General features: G+C 44.1%; 1 protein-coding gene across 3 annotated transcripts in view; it reads right to left on the bottom strand.

The window, feature by feature from the left end:
• Positions 1 to 907: 907 nt before the first annotated feature.
• Positions 908 to 23,490, bottom strand: part of dntt (deoxynucleotidyltransferase, terminal) — a 166,896-nt gene continuing 144,313 nt past the window's right edge. The window contains exon 10 of one of the 3 annotated variants that reach the window (XM_070542295.1): positions 908 to 1,811. In XM_070542295.1, the coding sequence (XP_070398396.1) occupies positions 1,725 to 1,811 (87 nt within the window). In that variant the 3' untranslated portion in view covers positions 908 to 1,724. The remainder of the gene's footprint in view (positions 1,812 to 23,490) is intronic. The other 2 variants (XM_054738481.2, XM_054738480.2) reach the window with 2 other exon arrangements.

A 23,490-nucleotide genomic window follows, 5' to 3' on the forward strand; every position in this document is an offset into this window, starting at 1 on the left:
CTGCAGTGCTGCTGCTGAGAAGATACAATTATGAAATCCTGCAACATTAGCACTTGTACTGCTTCATTTTCACACAGAACAAGACCCCCCACATGCACACGCGTGCACACACACACACACACACACACACAGCCTAAAGCGCAGAATGCAGATTATCAGCAGAGGGACAGATTGAGACAGAACATCACGCGTCTGTGACATTGTGTGTGTCTTGTCACTGTGACCCGACTGATCATGGGCCCTGGCTACTTGGACAAGGAAGATCTCTGTTTAGGTGACTGGTTAGAGTGTGTGACTTTCACCCGGGAGTCTGGGGATTGAATCCCGATGGGACCATTTTTTATATCCACCACAGATCTCTCTGAAGAATTCACAACATTGACGGCTTCAGCAACGCTGTGCCACTCCGTGGATTTTCTCTTATTTGTTTTGCAAAAGCACTTTCTTTCATTTCTCCACCTCACCCACAGGTACCTCAACTTCTGCTTCTGTGAAATAGCGCTTCCTTGATCTGCCTTGATCTACGGTCGCCATGTCATTGGCGGAGTGCTGCAACAGCCGGCTTATGTATATGCATGAGATCCACAAAGCACTTTGCATTGACTATTTATGGCAGTAAGTGGGTGTGGTGAGGGCGGGATGTGACTAAAAAGCAGCTGAGAACCTTTCTAGATAGCTTCTGATTTATGAAGCGGAGATTGCGTGCAGCTGTGTGTACCCCATGTTTGATAGATCAGAAACCTGCCTGGCGTAAGTACATTTATTTTTTGCTGAGCTTAAGTACGGTTTTATAAATGTTTGATAAATGAGACCCCTGGAGACCTTCCTTACCTGGTTACTGATGTAACTTAGGGCTAAAGACCTCTAAACGGGGTTCGGGTTGGAGAAGAGCACCAGGGAAGGTAGAGGCATGGGTAAAATGAGTTATTCATCAGAGGGTCACTGCCCTGAAGACCCAGGACCAGAATCTTGATAAGCACCTGTTATATGTTAGAGAAGCACAGGAGCGGCCATCCGTATGGGAGTTTAGTGAACTTATTTGCCTTCCATCTGAATTCTTCCTGATTTCCCGGTGCAGCTGATTACCTCTAATTCAGCGACGATCCGGGGAAGGGCATTCATTGTGGAACAATGAACAGAGAGAGTGGCTCCTTGGATTGGGGAATTCCAGTTAAATGGTCTCCAGTGGATGGAGGCTTAAATGGAGGCTAAATGCGACGCAAAGCGAAGCACTCCTCTATTTGATGCTCATTACCCGCCGCTCCACTCCCAACAGACCTGGCTCAGCTTCTCACTGAGCACTTCCTGCCAGGAGGAGGGTAATTACAACATTTTGCTTGACATGAACGCTCCCTCTCTCTCACTTCATATCTTGTCCCTTTCTGTTTTCTCACTCGCCCTCTTTTTCTCTCACTGGACCCCCCCCCATCTCATGTGGCACTGCAGGTAATTCATGCTGCCTGATGTATTTTGTTATCCTGCCTCTGATTACAACACTTAGAGAGGAGGCTGACCACAGATGGGTGGGAGAATGTTTATTGGCTGCCAGACAGTAGTGAATAAGCTGGAATATGAATCACACATCAGCATGTAATCCAGGCGACTACAGCAACAACAAAAGCTGTTTGAAGGTGAATCACAGCAGAGCCAAAGAACAGCAAGCAGATGGGATAATCATGGATGTACGCACAGGGTCTCCTCCATCCAGGGCGGGGGGCGGAGGCCTAGGAGTTCCTCTGCCAAGGCTCGATGTACTCAAGGCCCAGATGGTCAAAGATGTCCTTTTCACTCGTAGCTGTCAGGAACTCCTTCTAGAGAGGAACAGGATGCAGATTCACAGACGTGTGGAAACGTGCAGAAACCTTTGAATCTATCTCAGAGACACCAGCGACATACGTTCCTGAACTTCTCGTGTCAATGTGCAGGAACTTCTAACTCCGCTACTGTTTGGGCTGCTAACCTAATCATATGACTAGGAAAATGTTTTTAAAGAAGACACAAGAAGAGACAGTAATGGTTATACTTGTAGAAACGAGTTAGCAGGTGTCGCTACTGCTACTATCAGGAAGACAAATATCGAGACATTCATCACATTTTGGATATATGGTCCATGTCGCCCAGCCCCACTGCATCACAAACACCCTGAGAATGCCTTCCTGTTTTTAAATCCACCTCTTCTTCAACACACAACTACCCTAACCTTGCTCTAGGTGATTGCTCTTCTCAGCAGATGAGTATTTTCCTCTGACAAATCCCGACAGCGCCATTAGGTGCTGGACGTCTACCAGAACAATGTGATGGCTTACGTCTTACTCTGTAGGAGCATTGACGAGGCATGACTCACCTTGGGAGTGAGAAAGACTGGAAAGCGAGTGTGACACGTCCTGCCTTCAAGTGCTAAACTGGACCCGACAGCTCCCACTGTCAGCCACAGGCAGAGCTAAGTGAGAGGAACTAGCAGGGAAACCACCAGCAGGCCCATCTCCTCCATGCTGGCTTATTGTTTCTAATGCAGATGACAGGTGGGCCCAGCTGCCGGGAGGTTCGCGCCATCGTTCACATCAAACCTCTTCACATCTCTGAGATAGCGTTGGCTTAAAATGATCCACACTTTATGTAACTTGGGTTTGTGACTAGGACTTCTGTCATTCGTGATAACAATCCTGGAGCTGTGAGAACAACCATGAAGAAAGAGGCAAAGCACTCTCAATCTGTTTTATAAAAATATGCTATATTGTTCAATACTTGTGATATAATCTGTATGTTGAACAGTGATGTAATGTTCTAAAATTAGCTAGATTATTCTAAAGTGTCTAATAATTATTTATAATGTTCAAAAATAATATTTAACTTGTTCCTGTTGCTATATTTTGGGATTTATTTTACCAGAACAGTGCCGACGCCCATATTTGGTCACTTTGTTTTCTCAGATTTTCTGCATGAAAATAAATATTTTAGAAAATTGTTACATTAGAAAAATACTTCAGTTATGGACTAAAATTACACTCTGGGGGTGAAATAAAAAAATGCAAATACTTCAATGAGTGCCCTATAAAGGGTTAAAAGTAATCAGATTAGTTCAGGTCCACTTCCTATTCATTTCTGAGACATCTTTGCTGTTATTAAGAAGAAAATTGGATTCTAATTTAAACATCATTGGAAAGCCGTTATGCTATAAAATCAGAAAACAAGCATGTGTTTGGACTTCATTCCTTCTCTTCTCTTCTGCATGACGCCATGTGACCTGGCTGTGGGTAGAGCACCAGTAACTGGAGCTCTACTCTGATTACCTTGAGCCCGTTAATTACTAACCCTAACCCTACACACCCTCCAAACACATGACACCGCGGTCGTACCTCAGCCAGCTTGTGTTAAACATGCAGAGGCAGAGGAGGGATGAAAGAACGCAGCAATAAAATGAGAGCTGGACAGTCAACAAGAGGAAATAGAGACCTCCAGCATGGTGTGGTGATGTTCGTTATCTACAGAGGGAAACTCAGAAATCCAGCTAATGGAGAGAAACTGTTGAGACTCTAAATGTTACAGATTTGCTGTTTGTCCTTCGTTTCAGCTCCTGAAACCTTTCCTTGGCTTCAGATAGCTGCTGCTTTATTTACTCACCACAACGCAGCATGGGCTCTGTGGGAAATCAATCCACCAACCACTAAACTTGCCTTTAGGCACACAGGAAATCTATTCCGTGGGATGGCAAAAACAGATTTCATTACAATTCAGTTCAATTCAAGTTTATTTATATAGCGCCAAATCACGACAGGAGTCGTCTCAAGGCACTTCATATAATAAACATTCCAATTCAGGTCAGTTCATTAAGCCAATCAGAAATAATGTTTCCTATATAAGGAACCCAGCAAATTGCATCAAGTCACTGACTAGTGTCAGTGACTTTACAGCAATCCTCACACTAAACAAGCATATAGCGACAGTGGAGAAGAAAACTCCCCTTTAACAGGAAGAAACCTCCAGAGAATCCTGGCTCAGTAAAAGCAGCCATCCACCACGACTCACTGGGGATCGAGAAGACAGAGCACGCACACACACACACACACACACACACACACACACACACGCACGCACGCACGCACACACACACACACCGAGCAATGTGTCTATGGTTACACCGTGATTGCTTAGTAAATATTCTATTTGGCGAGAGATAAACTTTATTGTATTTATCCTAGTGGATCTATAATTAAACGGGTACACTAGCAGTAGCATGTTGAGTCAAAGGAAGCTCAGGGTGGAGGGAGAAAGGGAGCCGTCTCTGACTGGAGAGGCATCGGCACCAGGAGCAAGCGTCTTCCTGTGAGTTGGTGTCCTTAAAGTAAAAAGGCACTAATCAGCTACACCTTTTCTGTCATCCCTCAAGCACACCCACGCATTTCTGTCCCTACTAAACATCTGCTGCCTGTCATTCGCTCTGTGCCACCAGCATTGATGGAGGGAGCTGATGAGTATAGCGCCGTGCCAACTTTAGCTCCAATCAACCGGCGTATCAAAGAGAGGTGGGAAACCCTACATCACTGCCTAACCCTGGCAGGAAGCAGCCAGAAGTCAGCTCAGATGAGTTCATTTTTAAACTACCTCTGCAGGACTAAAAGTGTACGGCCTCCTTTAGTTAAATAAACGGTTTCCTCTAGTCGGTTTAACACTAACGGTTTTCATATTTTATTGTGTCGTAACTTTAGTTAGACGGATCTCACGTTGCCCCAGCTTCCTGAATTCTCCTATTTATGTGTGTCATTTCTCTCCATAAACGAACTATGAATGACGTAGGCCAGGGGTGGGCAACTCCAGTCCTCGAGAGCCGGTTTCCTGCATCTTTTTGTTGTTTACCAGTTCCAACACAGTTAATTCACCTGTTCAGCAGCTCATCAAGCTCTGCAGAAGCCTGTTAATCACCTGCTGATTGAAATCAGGTGTGTTGAGTTTTGTTTGGCCGGCCCCGTGTGGGGATCTGGGCGGGGCCTTGGGGGTCGGGCCCTGGCATGTATGCTGCCGGGAAGAAGGCAGGAACATGCAGCAGTGCCTGGCCCGGGTTAAGGGACCTCGGGTAGGCCTTGGCTCCTCTGCTCTCGCATCACAGGGGAGGGGGAGGTCCAGGAGGGGGAGGACCCAACCTTACCTGTATGTCCTATGTCTTATATATTCTGGAAGTTGTGCAAATGCAGGGATGGGCATAGATATTCTGCTGGGGTGGGGCTGGGTTGGTGCCCTCGGACTCCATGAGGCTCTGTAATGCAGCTGCTTTGGGCCCTGGCAGGATGGGCTGGGGTCTCCATGCCCTGGGCGGCAATTTGACAACGGAGGTGCCTATTGGGGCCAGTAGGGGAGCTGGCTCCCTGGAGGGCTAAGCCCAACCAGCCATTCCTCCCCATCCCCGCATATTTCTCTCCTCCTGCTCCCTCACATCATCACACAAACATACACATAGGACCTTGGGGGGTGGGCAAGTCAGGGAGTGCGGGTATGGACCCCATTTCTGCATTCCTGTGGCAACCTGCCCCCCAATTTTATTTGCACCTTAAACACTTCCACCGACGACATTCCGCACAAACACACACTTAGGGCCTTGGGAGTGAGCACATTCAACGGCACTTGGCAGGGGGATTTCTCAGCCTCCTCCCGAGTGCCGGTGCCCACTTCCAATTTTAAACTGCACTTAGACACCGAGGGCTGTGGGTGCAAGAGGGGTGGTGCAGTGGCATCAGCTGGCATAGGCCGGACAATGCCCGCACTGCCCGCTCACCACAGCCATGGAATACACCTCATTAACACACAACACTATATTGGAGCAGGTGGAGGGAGACTAGGGGTCTTAGCACACCTCTGTTGTTGCTTAGCTTCCTGGGGCTGGAGGCTAGGAGGGAGATCTGGCCGTCTGGTTGGGGTCTGGGGTGGTGGGTTGCTGTGCTCAGCGTTGGGCGGGGGAGCCTGCTCATCAGCACCCCAGCAGAAAGGGTCAAACTCTGGTTACCGATGATGGTTGTACCCCATGTGCAGCAGTACCGGGACCAGAGTGAATAGGGTGTGTATGGGGAGCATGAGTGGATGTCCAGCCGTGCATTTTTGTAAGTCTTGGGTTGTATGTGCATGTGTGAGCATGAGGGAGGGAGTGTGTGACTGTGTTTGTGTATGACTGTATATGTCAGGTGGGGCCTTTGACTCCTCCCCTCTCCTGGGACTTCTTTTGATGATATAGATCTTCGTCTCCCCTCCCCCTGCCACACCAGGTGTGGGGTGTGGTGGCTTGGTCTGCCTGAGAGTTCGTGGCTCCCGGGTCAGGGGGTTTAAGATTTTTGGCGTCTGCCTGATCAATCCCGGTAGCGGCCTGGTGGGGTCTGGGTCCCTGGGCTCTGCTGGGTCCCCGGCGGGGGTGGTCGCCCCTAGGTCCCGGGTCGCTGGGTCCCGGGCTCGGCCAGCTAGGGGGTGGGAGGCTGCGAGCGGGCCTGAGGGCTTCCCGCTGATGTCTTCCGGGACTCTGCCGGCTGCTGGTTGTGGCCCCCTGGGGCGATCCTCTGTGCCTCTCCAGGGGGGCGGGGGCCTTTCTGGTTGCAGTCTCCTTGGAGTTCCTGTGTTCTGGGGCAGCGCCTGGATCTCTGGGACTTGGAGCTCCCCCCGTCTCCTACGCATCTTTTGGGGGCAGGTCTGTGGTTCCTCACACTCTCTGTTGGACGCTGCTATAGAGAAACCTTACATAAACAAGCGCGTGTACACACACAGGTGCTCACATGGTGCTCTCAAAAGTATGGGCTTGGGCACGTTCAACACATGTCTTAAGACTATGGTGGGCACTTAATGCACTGTGATTTATTATCGTGTGACTGTTCAGTTATACAATGTTGATTATATATTTCTTCATCAAGTTGACGCAGTGATAGCTTGATCTTGTTGTATTGTTGTTGTGTCCCTTTTCTTTGTTGCTTTTTTTTCTTGTCTCTTTCTGCAGGTCTAGAAGCAGACCCTTGTTCATTGTTTATTTTTGTGGAACCCCCCCCCCCCCCCCCCTCTCCCCACCTTTTCTTTTCCTTTCTCTTTCACCTCTGTCTCTGTGTCTGGTCAGAATTACAAACATTCAAAAACAATAACAATAAAGTTTGAAGTATCAGGCGTGACATTAAAAGCAAACGCTTTGATGCTCCACCTGAGAGTAAATCTGTAAGGCTTGTCACCAGCATTCAGACATCAATTCTGTTTGCTTCACAGCCAGACAGGACACGGTAAAAAAAAAAAAAAAGAGAAGTTTTTGTTGATTACAAGCCTTAAAAAAAACCTCCAGCCGTGTAGATCAAAGAGATCGGGAACTCTCACCAACGCTTTCCCGTCACGCCATGCTTCCCGTTATTTCACACCAAAATTTTACTTTTTCCTGTTTTTGTTGATTTGTGGCAGCTTTGTTTTCTCACAAAGCATCATAAACAACGACACTTGATCATGTCACTAAATGCCACATTTACATCCCACAGCAGCTCTCCCGGTCCTCCGAATCAATTAAGTTGCCGTACTTTTGCAGAATAAAACCTTTGATGTTACTGTGGAAGCAGTCGCATTATGCTGCCGTCTGTGCAAAGTCCTGAAAGGGCCGAATCTGTGTGGAGACAACAGCTGAGAGGCCTGTTTCCCGCTCGCAGAGATGACCCTGCAGTTCCAACAATGGAAACACACCTCTAGTTGTACGTTAGAAAACCAGATTATTCAATGAGGTGTGTTCCACTTTGCTGTGGTAGGTGGCGACATGTGCCCTTTTATGTCTGCATTCTTCCGGTTAGCCAATAGCAACACACATAGTAAACAAACGCTGGCAGCAGTTGCCCACTGGCCGAAGGAATGGACAACAAGGCTGCAGCACAGCTGATTTGGTACATGTTTGTCTTTATGGAGACGGTTTTTATCAAACTGCTTCTGTGGTCTCATCTCGTCCAGAATGAGGAGTGCGTAGCTGGGTGCACGCTGTCTGATCATTCTAGAACGATGCCACATCTGATGATTAGGAGCTAAACTGTGTAAAAGATGAACCAAATCCTTTAGTTGAAGGCTGCAGACTCAGAGAATGTCCTAGTGATGCTGAACGAGAAGCCAGAGCCACGCTAAAGGCAGGCAGCAGCAGCAAAACTGGCTTGAACCCAGTTTCAGGTAGACAGGAGCAGTGACACAGCCAGCTGAATCTGAGCTTGCTGTGACTCAGGCTGTTAATACATTTCCACCTTAAGGAGCATTCAAAAATAAAGGTGACACCCCACCCCCACTGGGTGTTATCGTAGTCTCCTTCCTCTCTTAGATGGTTAAAAATAGATTACTGTATTACCAAGAGATGAAGAAAAATCTTTGATTGCCTGTAAGTTAATCGGGCTTTTATTGCAGCAAGCAGGAAAAGGCTGACGGGAGCAGGAAAAGTGGGAAGTCGATTAAGCCCCCCCACCAAAACAAACACCCACTCTGTTCCTGAGATGTGGTCTGCTAGAAGTCAGCACATCAGACAACCTGAGCAGCCAAAGAGGGCACAGACACCTCACTAATCACCCCAGTAATTAGTGCAAGCATCATAAAGCAGTGGCGTCTGTTAGAGAGCTGTAGAGCCCCGTGCTCTCATCAGTACCATCCTACTGCTAATCAGCTGTGCACCAGCGGAGGCAGACAGGTAGAAATGATCATTTTCTAATCAGAAACGATGGGATCTTCATTCGACGTCTCTGGTGTTATGGCACCCTGCTCCCATGGAGGCGTAAACATTTGCAAATCAAAGTTATTCAGCTGATTAGGCTGCCCAGCAGCAATGAACAGACTCATGAAGCGTCTGGGAGAGCAGTAATAAAAGCTCCATGTTTTCTTTTCTGTCTTCTTAATGTTGCTGAAGCTAACGTTTTACACCTCAAAACCTGTCATTTCAGTAACATCTATGCTGCTGATAACAGAAACAGCTGACCTGATATAGAACAGTCTTTACTGAGCAGCACCAACACCTAAGTGGATCATTTGAAGAAGAAGAAGAACAAAGGTGCATGTATACACACAGGCAGTAAGCTAGTACAGTAACCTACCACCACAAAAAAAAGCACGAGTATCAAATGAAAAAACTTGGGCTCCTACACTATGTAGAACAGATATTATCACCAATAAAACAGACTTTAGTTCACTAATGTCCCACAGTCATCATCCCACTGGTGAAAATCCTCCGAATCTCTTTTCTTCAGGCACACATAATGATGTGAAAACGGAAGCTGAACTGGCCTCTTAAAGGAGAGTCTCTGCACAGACTGACCATGCATGAACCCTATAACCCTGTATAATTCTATACATGGACCTGTATTATCTACTGTGAGTCTGTGCATCATACACAGAGCAGTGCCGACCGCAGCTGCAGCCCAACAGCTGCCCAGCTGAGTGCCACTGTGAATAAAGCATGGGGCAAACTGAGGCGGGAGTCGTGGACAGAGAGGTTCCAGTGCTACAGCGAGAGCAGAAGCAGCTGAACACCAGGCCGCTCTGAAACCTTCTGCCATTTGGTTCCATCAGTAATGGATCTGGACCGTCTACTGAATCTCACTCAGGTCAACCCCGGGAAAAACCTGCCACCTCACATCTTCTACCATCCTCGGTTCATGGATTGTCTCTGTTGTACATCAAAGTGAAATGGACTCCAGTTTGCAGGATTTAGCGAACAATAGCGCACAACTGAATCACATTCTTTAGTGATGCAAAACACAAGCTGAAAGAATTTAAAAGTACTCATCATCCTTTATTTTCAGCCAATTGGCTCTGGTAACAAGCCGTGTGGGTAGATGGAAGGCTGGGGAAGTGGAGAAGGAGCTGGGGGTGGTGACGCCTTAAGAGATTTAAGGAGATGAAATGACTAGATAATGTCCTAGCAAATAACAAACGTACATTTGTTTTAAACCCATCTGCTGTGAATTATGTGCATCAGTCTGTTGTCACCTGGACGCTCCCATCCCACATTTCTACACTGTTGTGTAAAGCGCTTGGCTGCAGACTCTGAAAGGTGTGTGGGTCATTGATCATTGATCAACCCTAACCCACACAGCCACAAAGAGACAGGTGAGTGAAACTGATCTGTGTGTTTTTAGCTAAACTGTGTGTGAACGTGTGATCAATGGAAAGCACTTGGAATGCCTAGAAAAGTGGTTTTTGAATCCAACCCATATAGTTTTTCTGTTATTTATCATTAAAAGTATGTTTGTGTTTATTAGCGGGCCCTTTTGTCAGAGGTGTGGACTCGAGTCACAGACTTGGACTCGAGTCAAACTCGAGTCATTATTTTATTAATTTCTGACTTGACTTGATAAAATCTATAAAGACTTACGACTTGACTTGGACTTGAACGCCAATGACTTGCGATATTTTAGCACAGAAGTGCCCCCGGCATGGACAAGAACATAAATAATTCTTGGTTCTGGGTTTGATGTTGTGCTGAATGCAGCAGCACGTTGTTTATGATCAGTTTCACTTTCTGCTGTTGGAGAAAATAAATGAATCTTTAGTTCTGGAATTGATTTATTATCATTGTCATTAAATTGAAGTTTGGCAGATGACTTGATTATGACTTGAAAATTTAAGGTTAAAGACTTGGACTTCCACATCATTGACTTTGGACTTGACTTGGACTTAGTTGTCTTTGAATTGGACTTGACTAGAGACGACTGGAAAGACTTGTGACTTACTTGTGACTTGCTTACTTTGACAATCACAACTATCTTATCCCATTTTATTTTATGACAATTAAAGGCAGAACCATGGAGAAAATAAAGTTAGTCTTTGCTGGAATAAGCCATCAAATACAACAAGATGTAAAAGCAGAAGATAAAGAACCATAAACATCTGAGCTAGTGAACAATCACCTCTAGAAACAACCTTTACAACAAGGTTCACCAAACAGCAGCAACAGGAACATGTTCTGGACCCGCTCCACCAGGTGAGCCATCCACATATTACCTGCTGCCTCTCTGATGGTTTAGCTCTTTGATCTGCTCCCAGAGCTGCCCGTCTCCTTTAGAGTCCCCATGACTCGAGGGGCTGGCATGTTGGTTCCTACTGAACATCTTCCAAGCTTTACAACATAAAATTTAACTGAATCACACCCAAAAACCTGTGCATAGGTTAACCCTGTAACCAGGGCCAGAATAACACTTTGTTGTACCCTGGGCAACAATATTCAAGGGCCCCATCATCACGACCCGAGGATCACCATAATATGGTCACATACAGAATATTTTACTGTAATATGCAGTAAATATACTCAATACTTGAATACCTGACATCACGTAACCCGCCCAGTGTAACCTTTGACCCACCTCGTGTGGACTGACCAATGAGGAGAGGGTCTTAACTTGAGGCCCTCTCTTCATTGGTCAGTCTGCATGAGACTGACTCTCAACTGACGTTCAAAGTCACAGGCAGCGAAGCGTCTCTGTGCAGCGCAAAAGCCCGGGTGGACAGTTTGTTTAATATAGGGTGACCATATTTCCATTTCCAAACAAGAGGACAAGGGATCTGTGCCTATGACGTCACACTATGGCAACGCCACACAAACCACGTTGGGACCAATTTTTTTTTGTAAGAACTAAATTAATATCAGATTCTGCCAATAAAAGGGCTCTAAAACAATTTATATGTAAATATTTAGCATATTTATTGCAAAATCTCATTTTTCTGCTTTAGTGCTGCAACAAGGTTTTATTAATAATAAATTATTATACCTTTTGTTTTACTACAGCATCGGTACATTTCCTGTGCACAGATTATTAAGGATGCTTATTTCAGCTGTGAGATTAGATTATAGGATCATTGAAAAAATAAGTTGTCACACACTCCACGGAAACTTTCAGGGAATCCACAAATAGTGGCTTTCAAATGGTTTTGTTACTTTTTGCAAGTTTAGAAAAGAAGATGAGACAGCATGTCTGATAAGTTTGTTCTTCATCTGATAATATTAGAACATGTCAGTGATGTCTGAGGGGCTTTTATAAACACCGTATAACTAACACTACTGGAGAGGGTATGATTTACACAGAGGCTTCTGGGGGGGGGGGGGGGGGGGGGGCATTTTGCCTCAGCCCCCAAAATACCTTGAAACGGCCCTGGGTGTTTGACTGAGTTTTGAAGGTGATCTGAATTGTATCAGATGTATAAATATTACATGTATATAACTTATTGTTTTATACAGGTAAAAACGTGTAGTGGAGATAAATCTACCTACATTTTACTTTTCAACACTTTGTTTTGTTTTCTTGTTTATATTTAACTATTTTCCTGTCCTGTCTGTCTCTCATCTTCCTGCATCTCCTCTAAACTCTCCAGAAAATCTGCTTTCTGGATTCTTACTTTTTCACCTCATCAGTTACTTTTGAGCAGATCAAAGGGATCTCCTGACCACAAAGCGGAGAGCGCGTTTCGATGCTGCGTCAGTGAGGTGAAATCACCGCAGCACAGGTAATGAACTCCGCCGTGGCAGAGCGCTTCAGGCACAAATAAGACAGAAAGTAGAGAACATGTGCGGACATGAACGATCGTGTGCTAATTATAGTTTTTTGGTTGCGCCACTTTGAGAATGGACCGTGCGCTGGAAGCAGCTGCCTGAATCGCTGCGCAATAACGCGCTGTGCCGCTCTCTTCTCAGAAGAGTCCATAAATGACGTAATATAGGTAGACAACTTTTTTTCCAGCTCCCCTGGATGTATAGGATATACAGCTCCCCCATAATTCGATCCCTGCTCCTGGATGAAAAGCCGGACATTTTCATCAGTACAAGAACCCGCAGTCCGGACGCGCCGGACAGAGAGTGAAAAGTGGACACGGTCCATCTCCTTTCCTTTTTGTATTGTTTTCTCTCTGTAAACATGCTGTTAACTTGCTTTGCACATCTTCTAATTGAAATCTGTCTTCATCATATATATATTATTTTTCATAAGCTTGCGTTTGGTGCCCCTCCCCGGTGTGGTGCCCTACGCGCTGTGCGTGGTGTGCGTGTGCGGAGCGCCGGCGCTGACTGAAGAGGTCAAACTGTACATGAAAAACTGACTATTTCTGGACGTTACACTATTACACACTACTGTACTAAACTATGTATTCCACTATACCAAGATATACCATTATACTATACTCTAAGAAAGAAAAGATTTTATATAGGGCCTCTCCAGATATAGTGAGCATTGATGGCAACACTGAGGGGGGTGAATTTCTTTGTGACTGTTCCATTCTGTGACATCATCAGGACTCAGAAGCAGCTGCTTGACTTGTTGAGTCCACCTTTTCTGCAATGCCAGCCTCGCTGTGGCGCAGACTGCCCTCTACTGGCTGGTAGATAAACATAAACCCAGTGTCGTGCCCGTCAAAATAAATATTTTATTGTTTTTAATAAATCTAGCATTTAAAGGAAATACTGAACGTTTATTCTGCACACCTCTAAATGTCCCGTGGAGGTATCATTTTAAAAAATATATAGCTTTTTATTAAACTGTTCCATATTCAAACTTTAATTCTGTCCTTTTTTTATTTATCCATTTAAAGCTTTCCGGCACCAACTGATGATAAATATTCACAAATGTGCCTTAAACCTTGATGAAAGCAGCCAAGTACAGATACAAGCAAAAACTGCTGGAGCATTGAAAGGCTCACTCCATCACGCCACACAATTATTACAACAGCCCTCCCATTTCACACTCCCCAGTCATTCTCATTAAAGTCTCTTAATTGTTTCTCTGACCTCTATATGAAACAACCCAATCAAATTAATGTTCTTATTTGCACTGTCCGCCTGTCTTGGGAAAATCGTTTCAAGAGCTGACAGACATCTTTTGATGGAAAACAGTTTCTTACACAGACTGGAGCACCAGGAAAACCTAAATAACTGAGTGGTGATGGTGACCAGGATCATTATGTGGACAGGATAGCATAAGATTTGTTGACTTAGCAGCATGCAAGTTAGGTTTGGAGTCAGATTTTTGTAAAAAGTTCCTCAAACTAAAACGATGTGTGAATAATTAGATGAACGTCATGTCCCTCACAATACATGAAGAGGATATTCCAACTGTATGAGTCCTCCTCCCTGAACCTGTCTACAGTCTTTCATAACCAACTCAGACAAAGAAAAGGCCCACACCGGTGTGATCAAAGTAAATCGCTGAAATTAAAAATTCCTTGAACCTTTTTTTTCTGATTGACAGAGAAAAAAATAGAAATTTGTGCAAACAGAGAAACTCCAGCATTGATGATGCTGAGGAACAGTTCTCTGCGAGGAAAATGAATCACATTTGTAAAAAAAAAAACTGTTGCAGCTGCATAGAAAGAACATGCATGAAAAAACGAGGAGCACTTTCAAATGGAGGAAGTCCTGATCATGCATGCTGGTGAAGGTTCTCAGTCATCCAGGTCGTGGTGATCCAAAAGGGCTCAAAAGAAGCAGCTGGACTTCTTCGTCTACAAGAACCAAAGTCCAGCTGCCTTCCTTTGAACTTTGGAGTTCTACGCATAAAACATGGACACAGATTGAATCCAACTGAATGTGAATTACTAAAGTTAGTCGGAGGGCAGAAAAATGCTAATTGGTTCTGTTTTCTACCACGTTACAGTCGGAGGTCATTCAGCTACAGTACCAATAACTGAAGTGGACTTGAATATGAACTAATTAGCCATTTTATCAGGTCCATCACGTTTCATTGGTTGTTAAAGAGCAAGTCACCCCTACCAGATTCTTACCCTACTCCCATTTCCTGTTTGAAAAATGCAACAAATGCTGTTGCCTAGCTGACCAAGAGGGCGGAGCCGCTAACAAATACACACACACACAGGCTCACAGCGAGATTGTGACATCATATGATACCAGCTAACGTCCTAGGGTACCTCTTAGCCAATAGCAATGGCAGATTTAAATTCAGCTGCAGTGCAGAGCTTTTACCTGACAACGGAAAAACACTGACAGTTTTAGGCAGAAAATTGAAATTTTAACTAAAACTATTGACTACACATGTCTGCAGCACGATTAGACACGCATTTATACAGTGTAACGTGATGACGGACCTATTCCACCGAAGGTTATTTACCCTCTCTCCTCGGATGCCTCTGACACAGAACTAATCTGCATGAGATATTGCCTCAAGGTCATGCATTTGCTTCTAAAACTGCTTCCTTTCCAGCCCAAGAAAAAAATGAAGACAAATGACTCTCCTTTTAATAAATCAAAGAACTCTATTTTTAATAAAGCTAATCAAAGTGTTAGTCAATAATAAGATGTTGACCGATCTGTGAAATGACAATATTATGATTAGTAAGTTTCAATGAGTAAAATGACTTTAATCTAGCTGCACTAGACATTCTGATGACACATTGCTTTTACTCATCCAATCGGACCCTTCCTTTCTGAAGCGTGGCATAGTCTCTGTGGTGTTTATAAATCTGTCCAACTTTGATTCAACCATGAATCAAAACATCCAGATTAATAAAACCAGTCCCCACGCCATCTTAGTTCAGTTCTCTGAGTTCTCTACAGTTCACTGCAGTTCACTGCATTCTAAGAGAAGTATCAGACTGGCCACCCAGACTTCATTTTTAGGCAAAGAGCCAACAAGCTGGATAAAATCTGTTGCATTTTACCAACCAAGCAACGGTTCCTTTCAGAATAAAAGCTGAACTCACTGACCCTCCGCGTTCATCTGACGCTGTCAACCAACTGTCGCTTTTACGTGGAGACAGGGTCCGAAATTAACACTCACCACTCGCCAAATGCGAGCAAATTGCTCCATTTGGCGAGTACATTTTTGAGCTCTATCTGCCACCTGGCGAGTAAATGTTTGCACCAAATTAGTTATGTTTATCAGTCATCTTCCATGGATGTCTGATAATCCTCCTGCCTGCATGCAACGTGCACAAATGTACGCGGAACGTGAACGCCGCATCCAACATCATTTCCACCTATCCCATTCAATCAGTTTATCAAGTTAGCAGTTAGCTTCATGTTAAAACTAGCGGTGAAATGTGGCGGTTTTTAACTGGAGTCAGCCAGCCTTCCAAAAGAAAACTCGTCAAACTGGAAGAAAACCACCAGGACCAGTGGCAACCAGAAGATTTTGTGAAAAGTGGTGAGCTGGAGATGGCAGAGTCGTGAGAAAATGGCTACATTATGATGGCCACGTAGCGTTGCTACGTCCCTCGGCATTCTTCAAATATCCAAAAAATGCCCATACTTCCGACTTTGTCTTCTTTGAGGGGTAATAAATGTCCCGAGTGCTGCCGTCTCCTCCTGCCATTATTTCATCTTTAGCTTAAAGAACGTTTTGGTCGTAAACAACAAAGTGCACATGTGCCGCGGCAACTTCAGATGATACGGTGGCTGGTAAGGGTCACCGCGCTTACACCGCAGCCATGGTAATCCACCGAGATAATATATATATATTTTTTTTAAAACAAGACGGTTATTATTATTGTCAACTTTTTTTACCGGGGTTTACCGCTACACCGGTTACCGTGACAACCCTAGCCCTGACACACTTTCAGATATTCTCATGGTGCAGCTGTGTTCTCCAGAGATCAAGGACTATGACCCAAATGAGGCTGTAATGCTTTGGCACAAAGACAGTGTCAGAAGCAGGAGGCCAGACTTCATGGACAGAGAAAACAAGGAGTCTGACTAGATTTCAATGAAAGAGTTCATAAAAACATCTCTAAAAATAAATAAATAAATAAATAGTAAAAATGACACAAGAGTTGTTTTTCTTATTAACTGATGTTTTAATTATTTTGTCACTGTTTGGAATCAACATAATATAGAATAACATGCTTTAGGTAGATCTAAATCATTTAGAATTTTGGCCGGTAAAAAATATGCTTGGCCGGTAGATTTTCATCATCTACCAGCCAACTTGGCCGGTGAGTAAAAAATTCAATTTCGGACCCTGCGTGGAGACAATCCAAAGACTAGCCTGTCGTACTGCTGACGCTGTTTCATCGGCTCCGGTACCGAAGGGGGTCCGAGGACCTGGCATTCTGGATCTGTATGGAGGACTCATCCTGAAGGGTATGTGTGGAGCAACAAAATGGCGTCTCACGTGTTTATGAAACTCAGAGCATAACTTAAGACCAAAACATCACAACATCATTCAGACTTGCTTCTCCAGATACGAGAGTTCTGATGGCAAAACATCACTCACACATACACCATTCATCTCACATCTCATTCACACCAAGATCCATTCATCACTTAGAATTTAGAGTTAGTCTTGTTTAAAATTGTTTAGAAATAAATCTTCTTAAACGTTTTAAGGGTGACTCTCTCTTCTGTTGTCTCTCAGTAAATACGAAGTGTTACATAATCCCTGCAATAAAAAGTTCCAATCTTCTGGTTAAAAGTCCCCAAAGATCCATAAGATTGATTTCATATTTACTATGGAATCGTATGTCTTATGGTTTCTTGAATAGATGTAAATTAACCCCTTACACTAGTTTATCAGAAAAATAAGTTGATTTGGGGGGTGACTTGCTCTTTAAACAAATATGTAACTAGCCAATCGGACGACAGCAGCTTGATGCATTTAGACCAGGGGGTCCCATAAACAAACAGTTTCAAAGTCTGGCGACCCCTGGAGGTGGGTGACATAATTAAACCCACACATGGAACGTATCCTTTACTAAGAGTACTCAAACAGACAGGCTTAGAACCCTCGACAGCTAAATATGATATGAATTTACATTAACGTTACAGTCAGGCGGTCAGCTAGCTTTGGTAACTTTTCAGCTCCTAAAGTGACAGCAGCTCAGTGCCACAACAATCCTCTACCTTTACTGCACACACATATATACCTTGTAAGTCGCTTTGGACAAAAACGTCTGCTAAATACATAAACATAAACAAAAATACATAAACATAAACATAACACGCTCACACATACACAGCATTGCCATGGAAACAAACGGACATGCATCTCTGCCTCCCTTGAGTAGACATTTCCAGAACTCAAAACAAAACTCCTGAACGGATGACAAATGTTTGGAACAGATGCAAGTCTTGATGACATTTTGGAAACGGAAAAGTGCTTTCATTTCAGAGTAGCAAAAAAACTAATTTGCAATATGCTTGGAGCCGAGAAAGTCCCGTCTGGGTTTCATTTTAGAGATGTCCACTCAAAGATCATCCTGCACGTTAAGACGTGATTTATTTTTAATATATGTGAAGGTTGAGAAAGTCTTTTCACTCAGGTATGTGGAGCCAAGAGCCTTAGAAAGCTGTGGATGTTTTCCCTCAACTGAAACTCGACAAGCGTCTGAGGTAAAAATGCTCTTTAAGGTGCCGTCACCTGACAGTTGGACCCGTGCGTCCTCAATGTCGGCTGACAAATGATTTGTGCTTGTTATGGTGAACGGAGATCTTATCCAGTCATATTCTTCTGGAGCTTTTTCCTCAGGGAAAACCTGATAAAGTGCTCCACGAGGGTCTGAAGGTGTGTGGGGTAGAGTGTTAACACACAAATCATTGTCCTCCATCAACTCCTCAAAGCGGCCCGTTGTTTCTCGTGCAGACCACCGATCCAGCTTCCTCTTGAATGCATAGATTTAGTCATTCAGTGACATGAAGTTTGGTTTCACCTTGTAGTGATGTGTCTAACCCATTCAGCTAGTCTATGCTAGCCTTGTTGAGCAGTCAGGATCAGTCAGATGGGCACCAAGCTGAGACCCGTGCACCTCGTCTCGCAGCTCAAACTGCTCCTGAGAACGCTTCCCATGACAGCCACCTGACTTCTGTGTGGAAAGGCAGACTTTGATGCTCTGATACCATTTTGTTGCAGAGACAAAGACACAAGAGTCTTGTGTTCAGAGGATGGGCTTTTATGTGGTTGACAACTTTTGTCGCAGTCTCAAGCACCATTTGACGCTCTGGGTCGAGTGATTTACTCGCAGAGCATCTCTGTGGATAATGCAGCGCGGGAAGTCTATGGGAGGGGCCACTTGGACAACTCTGGCTTTTAGTCCTTTATGTTTGCAGCATCTGTGCACACACTGATGCATTCATCCCAAGACAGCTCCTCTTCTTTCAATTTTTTTTACCAGTTTCTGGGAAAATCTCCCCACATGTGCACTCTGCTGACCGTGGAAATCAGCATGTCCTCGTGAAGTTTTCCCTCAAAGCAGGATCTGACAAAAACGAGCAGCTGTGCAGAGTTTGAGAAATCTATGGACTCATCTAACTGAACGCGTATTTTCCTCTCCTGACTCTGTCCATCAACTGACGCTTGATGTCCTGCACCATCTCTGTGATGCTCCGGGATATTGTCCCATCAGACAACGGGACTGTCTCCAGCTCCAGGGCTGTTAATCTCCATGCATTATCTGGCTTGTTGCGATGGCAGCAGGTTGTATTAGGATCTCTCCGATTGTGTGGTTTTGTTGCCTGTGCAATTAAATATGCCACCTTATGCCTGTTGAGCTTTTGTAAAGTTTGTTGTTTGTTTGGTTAGAACTTTCTTTGGCTTTGAAATGCTCTCTCTTTTCGACAGAAGAAGTCTGCCGGTTTAGCTGCAAATGGGAGTGTTTAGTTCAGAAATGTCGGAGCATTTTTGAAGGCTTCAAGCTCTTATTTGCAAGCACCTCAGTGCACGATACACATTGGGGGAGTTGTATTTCCTTGATAACTGTTCATGTAAATCCATACTGGACAAACTCCTCCCGATACCTGCTGACTTTAGACGAAGGCTGATTCAGCTGCACCTTCAGCAGCAGCTTATGGGCTTACGGGCTCATCCTCCTGCTTCAGATGTGGAAGGCGGCTCCCCGCTGTTCTGCTGCATGATCAGTTGGCTTCTGTTCGTTGTCTCTTACCTGTGTTAACCAGAGCTTCATAAAGCATAGAAACCACGTAACCTTTAAACCTTCTGGAAGATTGGAGTTTTTCAGAAGGAACATGTGTATAGCGTGGCGCTGCTAAATAACATGACGATCACAACTTGAGTTGTCGTAAGTCTTGTTTCGCGACCCCCCCGTGGCGTTTTGCAACCCCCTGGGGGGTCGTGACCCCGGAAATGGGAACCCCTGATTTAGACAATGGATGTAACATAGTTCCTACAGGTCTACCATCCCACCACAGAAATCTCTCCTGCTGAGTAACTTGTGTGCTTGTGTTTTGCCTCCTGCTGCTGCAGGTGTGTCGAACACAGCTGCTGCTAAACAGGACAAGATGTGTGCATCATTAAACAGTTAGCTCAAGCAACATATCTGTTACAAGAGTATCTCCAGTGGCATGGGCCACACTGACCCGTTCTATTGTCTCTGATGCCCACACTCCCCTAGGTTGGACTTGGTGCATGTGGAATCACCTGCTGCTTCACACGCAAGACCACCACACTGGTTACAGGATTATGTGACATGATCTTAATACATTTGTCATTTAATGGAAAAAAGTTTTAAGTACTTTTCTTTATTTTCACAAAATTAGGATGTGTAGTGTTGTGAACACTAGGGGTCAGTACACTCTCATACTGAGATATAGCTACCTACTTAGTGGCCCAGAGGTAGAGTGTCCGCCATGGGACTCAGAGATCAGGATTCAAATCCTGGTTGGGTCGTACCCAAGACTTTGAAAATAGGACCCAGTGCCTCCCAGGTTTAAGTGGTTGGATTGGGGGTTAAATGGTTTCAGAGCACGGCCACAGCTGTAGCTCACCACTCCCCCAGGGGATGGGTCAGATGCAGAGATGTAATTTCACCAGTGTTTCTCAACCCTGGTCCTCAGGACACACTGACCTCCATGTCTCAAATTCAGCACACCTGGTTTACACCTGGATGTCCTCCTGAGGAGGACATCAAGTGCTGTAGATGCCTGTTAATCACTGATTTATTTAAGTCAGGTGTGAGGCAACATGGAAAACATGGAGGACCATGGGCCCTGAGGACCAGGATTAGGAAACACTGGACTAATGGTCTTTAACTTTTAACTTTAGAGGCCAAGAAGGATTCTGGAGGTAAAAACACTGATTCATCCTGATAAGCTCATACCAGTAGGTGCCAGTCAGACAGCGATGCACACCAACACAACACTGGTTTGTTGCGACTGGTTTGTTGTCTTTTTACAAACTCAGTTATTCCCTTCACTCAGTGACTTTTCACAACTGCTTCCCATCATCAGATTGGAAACGTAATGACTGTACCCTTGTTGGCAATTCTAATAGCATTTAGTCCATCAGCCCTGGTCTTTTATGGTTTTCTATTTTTTTTATTAATTTACTTGAACAAAGACAATGCACATTGATAAACATTTCTGTAAGTTCACAGGTTGTAATTAAAGTGTGAGTTTTAAACCGTAGCCCTCATGCAAGATAACAAGCCAACATCCTAAAAGACAATTATTAGTTAAAAAATATGAAATTCTAGTTACGATTGCAGTCATTCTATGGCCTTCTGGAGGTTTTCTGCTTACTTTTCTTCCCAGAAAGGATTTCTGCAGACGTTTACTGCTGTCGTTGCACCACGGCTGTTTTTACTGCCTGACAACACACAGACAGAATCCACATAGTCGCAACTTTCAGGATAGTCCAATTTTCTAAATCCTATTTATAAAATCTGAGTGAGTCTTGTAATCTGTCATTTTGGGTCCGTAGATGCAGCTTCCTTGGGAGGCTAAGACAAGGTATCAAGAGGTAAATCTGAGCTGAATGTCTGAAATTTTTGAGATATGTTGAGATTCTTCAAATCCTGCATTCTGATCCCAGCTTAAGGAGCTATTCCTCCTCCCCCTCTGCTCAAAGATGTCTCGGTGCGGTGTATTGGCCCATTTTTCTCTGACAGCCCATGTTTAACAGGACGGCGTCACATCAGGCCCTTTCTTAGTTGAACCAGAAAATGATGATTGTTTTGTGATATCTGACCAGCAGTGGAGAGAATGGCTTTCTCACTGAGACTTCCCTTCCTGTGGTTTTGACATTGGTACCTGTAGTGATGACATTTCTAGCTGCAGTGATAATATTTGCACTTAGGAGAAAACCGTTCTACCCAAGGTGAAAATCTTTCAACCCATGATGACATTTCTGCCTCACATTCCTGTTGCTGAGAAGAACGTTAAAAGTATTTATCCTATTTAATTAGTTATTTTCTGTTTTGCACATAGAGATCATTTCTCTGAGCAACATCAAGGTTTGCTTCTTTATCAGACGGTTTCCGCTATCAGGGCTTGTTTGTTACAGATCATTCAATAAATGAACTCTGAATAATATACCTCTGCTTGCAGCAAGAACCTGGCCTTCAGGTAGCAATTAGGTTACAATAAAGTAATGAACAGTACATCTTGTACATGTACAAAAATCTACAACATCATTTATTAATAGTCATGATCACCAAAAGCCTAAATAATAACAGAAGAAGTAGGGATGCACCGATACCACTTAGTTTACTGATACCAGTATCTGTATTGGTCAAAGTTAACGGATACCAATGCAGTTGCTTGAAAGTGGCTTCACGGTAACTTGTCATTTCTGTTCACCAATTTTAGTTTTGTGATCATTTCTATTATTACATTTTATTTTCATCTACCTCACCGTCTTTTCCTGTTGAAAGCAGAGAAGAAATAATGGATAGGCCCGCCTCCACCCAGCACTACCCAGAGAGAAAAAGGGCATCACAGTCGAACACTGCTCCGGAGACAGAGGTTTCCCCCCGAGTCTTGCTGTTATAGTTCTGAACGACTCATTAAAGGAAGTAAAACACCACCACTGACTCATTGTCCACTTCACATTCATGTAACATTCAGTTGTTGGTGGTAAAAAAATTAGCTTCAAATATTTTTAGAGCAGACTAACCAACTTTCCAAGATGCATATGTAAAAAACTATTTGAACACATTCCAACCAGATACATTAGGAACAGTAATACTTTTTTAAATCTTTGAATAGATTTTATTACAGTTAATGAAGGATGGTAAGATTACAGACCCTGCATCTGCTAGTTAAGTCTAACCTCTAAAGAGGTTTTATGTGGCTGCAGACAGGTTGAAAGCAAAAGGAAGAACAATTTACTAGGACAAGGCTAAATCAACCCCTAACAAACCCCATGCAGCCAGTAATAAAACACACCATCCACAAGCAAGAGAGAAGCCAGGAAGAAAAGAAAAATTTAACTTTTTTTGTCCAGCGCAGCGAACGGCAGAGTGATGCTCCAGGAATGGCTGCTTCTACAGTAGAAGCCACTAAATATGTTAAATGAAATGTTTGTGCCTCGTAGACAAGAGAAGAAGAAAGAGTCAACTTTCCCCCATGGCTTCCATCGGATTATCTCCACTCACACTGGAGCGATGGCGGATAAACTGAAGACCTTCTGTGATTTGTCTCTGATTGAGTGCTGCTTTTCACCTAAAACAAGGCCAACAAACAAATGATTTTACGGTTTTCTATCAAATGCAGAAAGTCTGTGATCGTTTTTTTCTGTATTTTATGTACCTTTTTGAGAAGAACGTTGCAGGACATGATAGGTATTTGTTTAAACGAAA

This window comes from Nothobranchius furzeri, chromosome 12 (genome assembly GCF_043380555.1).
Source record: "Nothobranchius furzeri strain GRZ-AD chromosome 12, NfurGRZ-RIMD1, whole genome shotgun sequence".
NCBI classification, from domain to species: domain Eukaryota; kingdom Metazoa; phylum Chordata; class Actinopteri; order Cyprinodontiformes; family Nothobranchiidae; genus Nothobranchius; species Nothobranchius furzeri.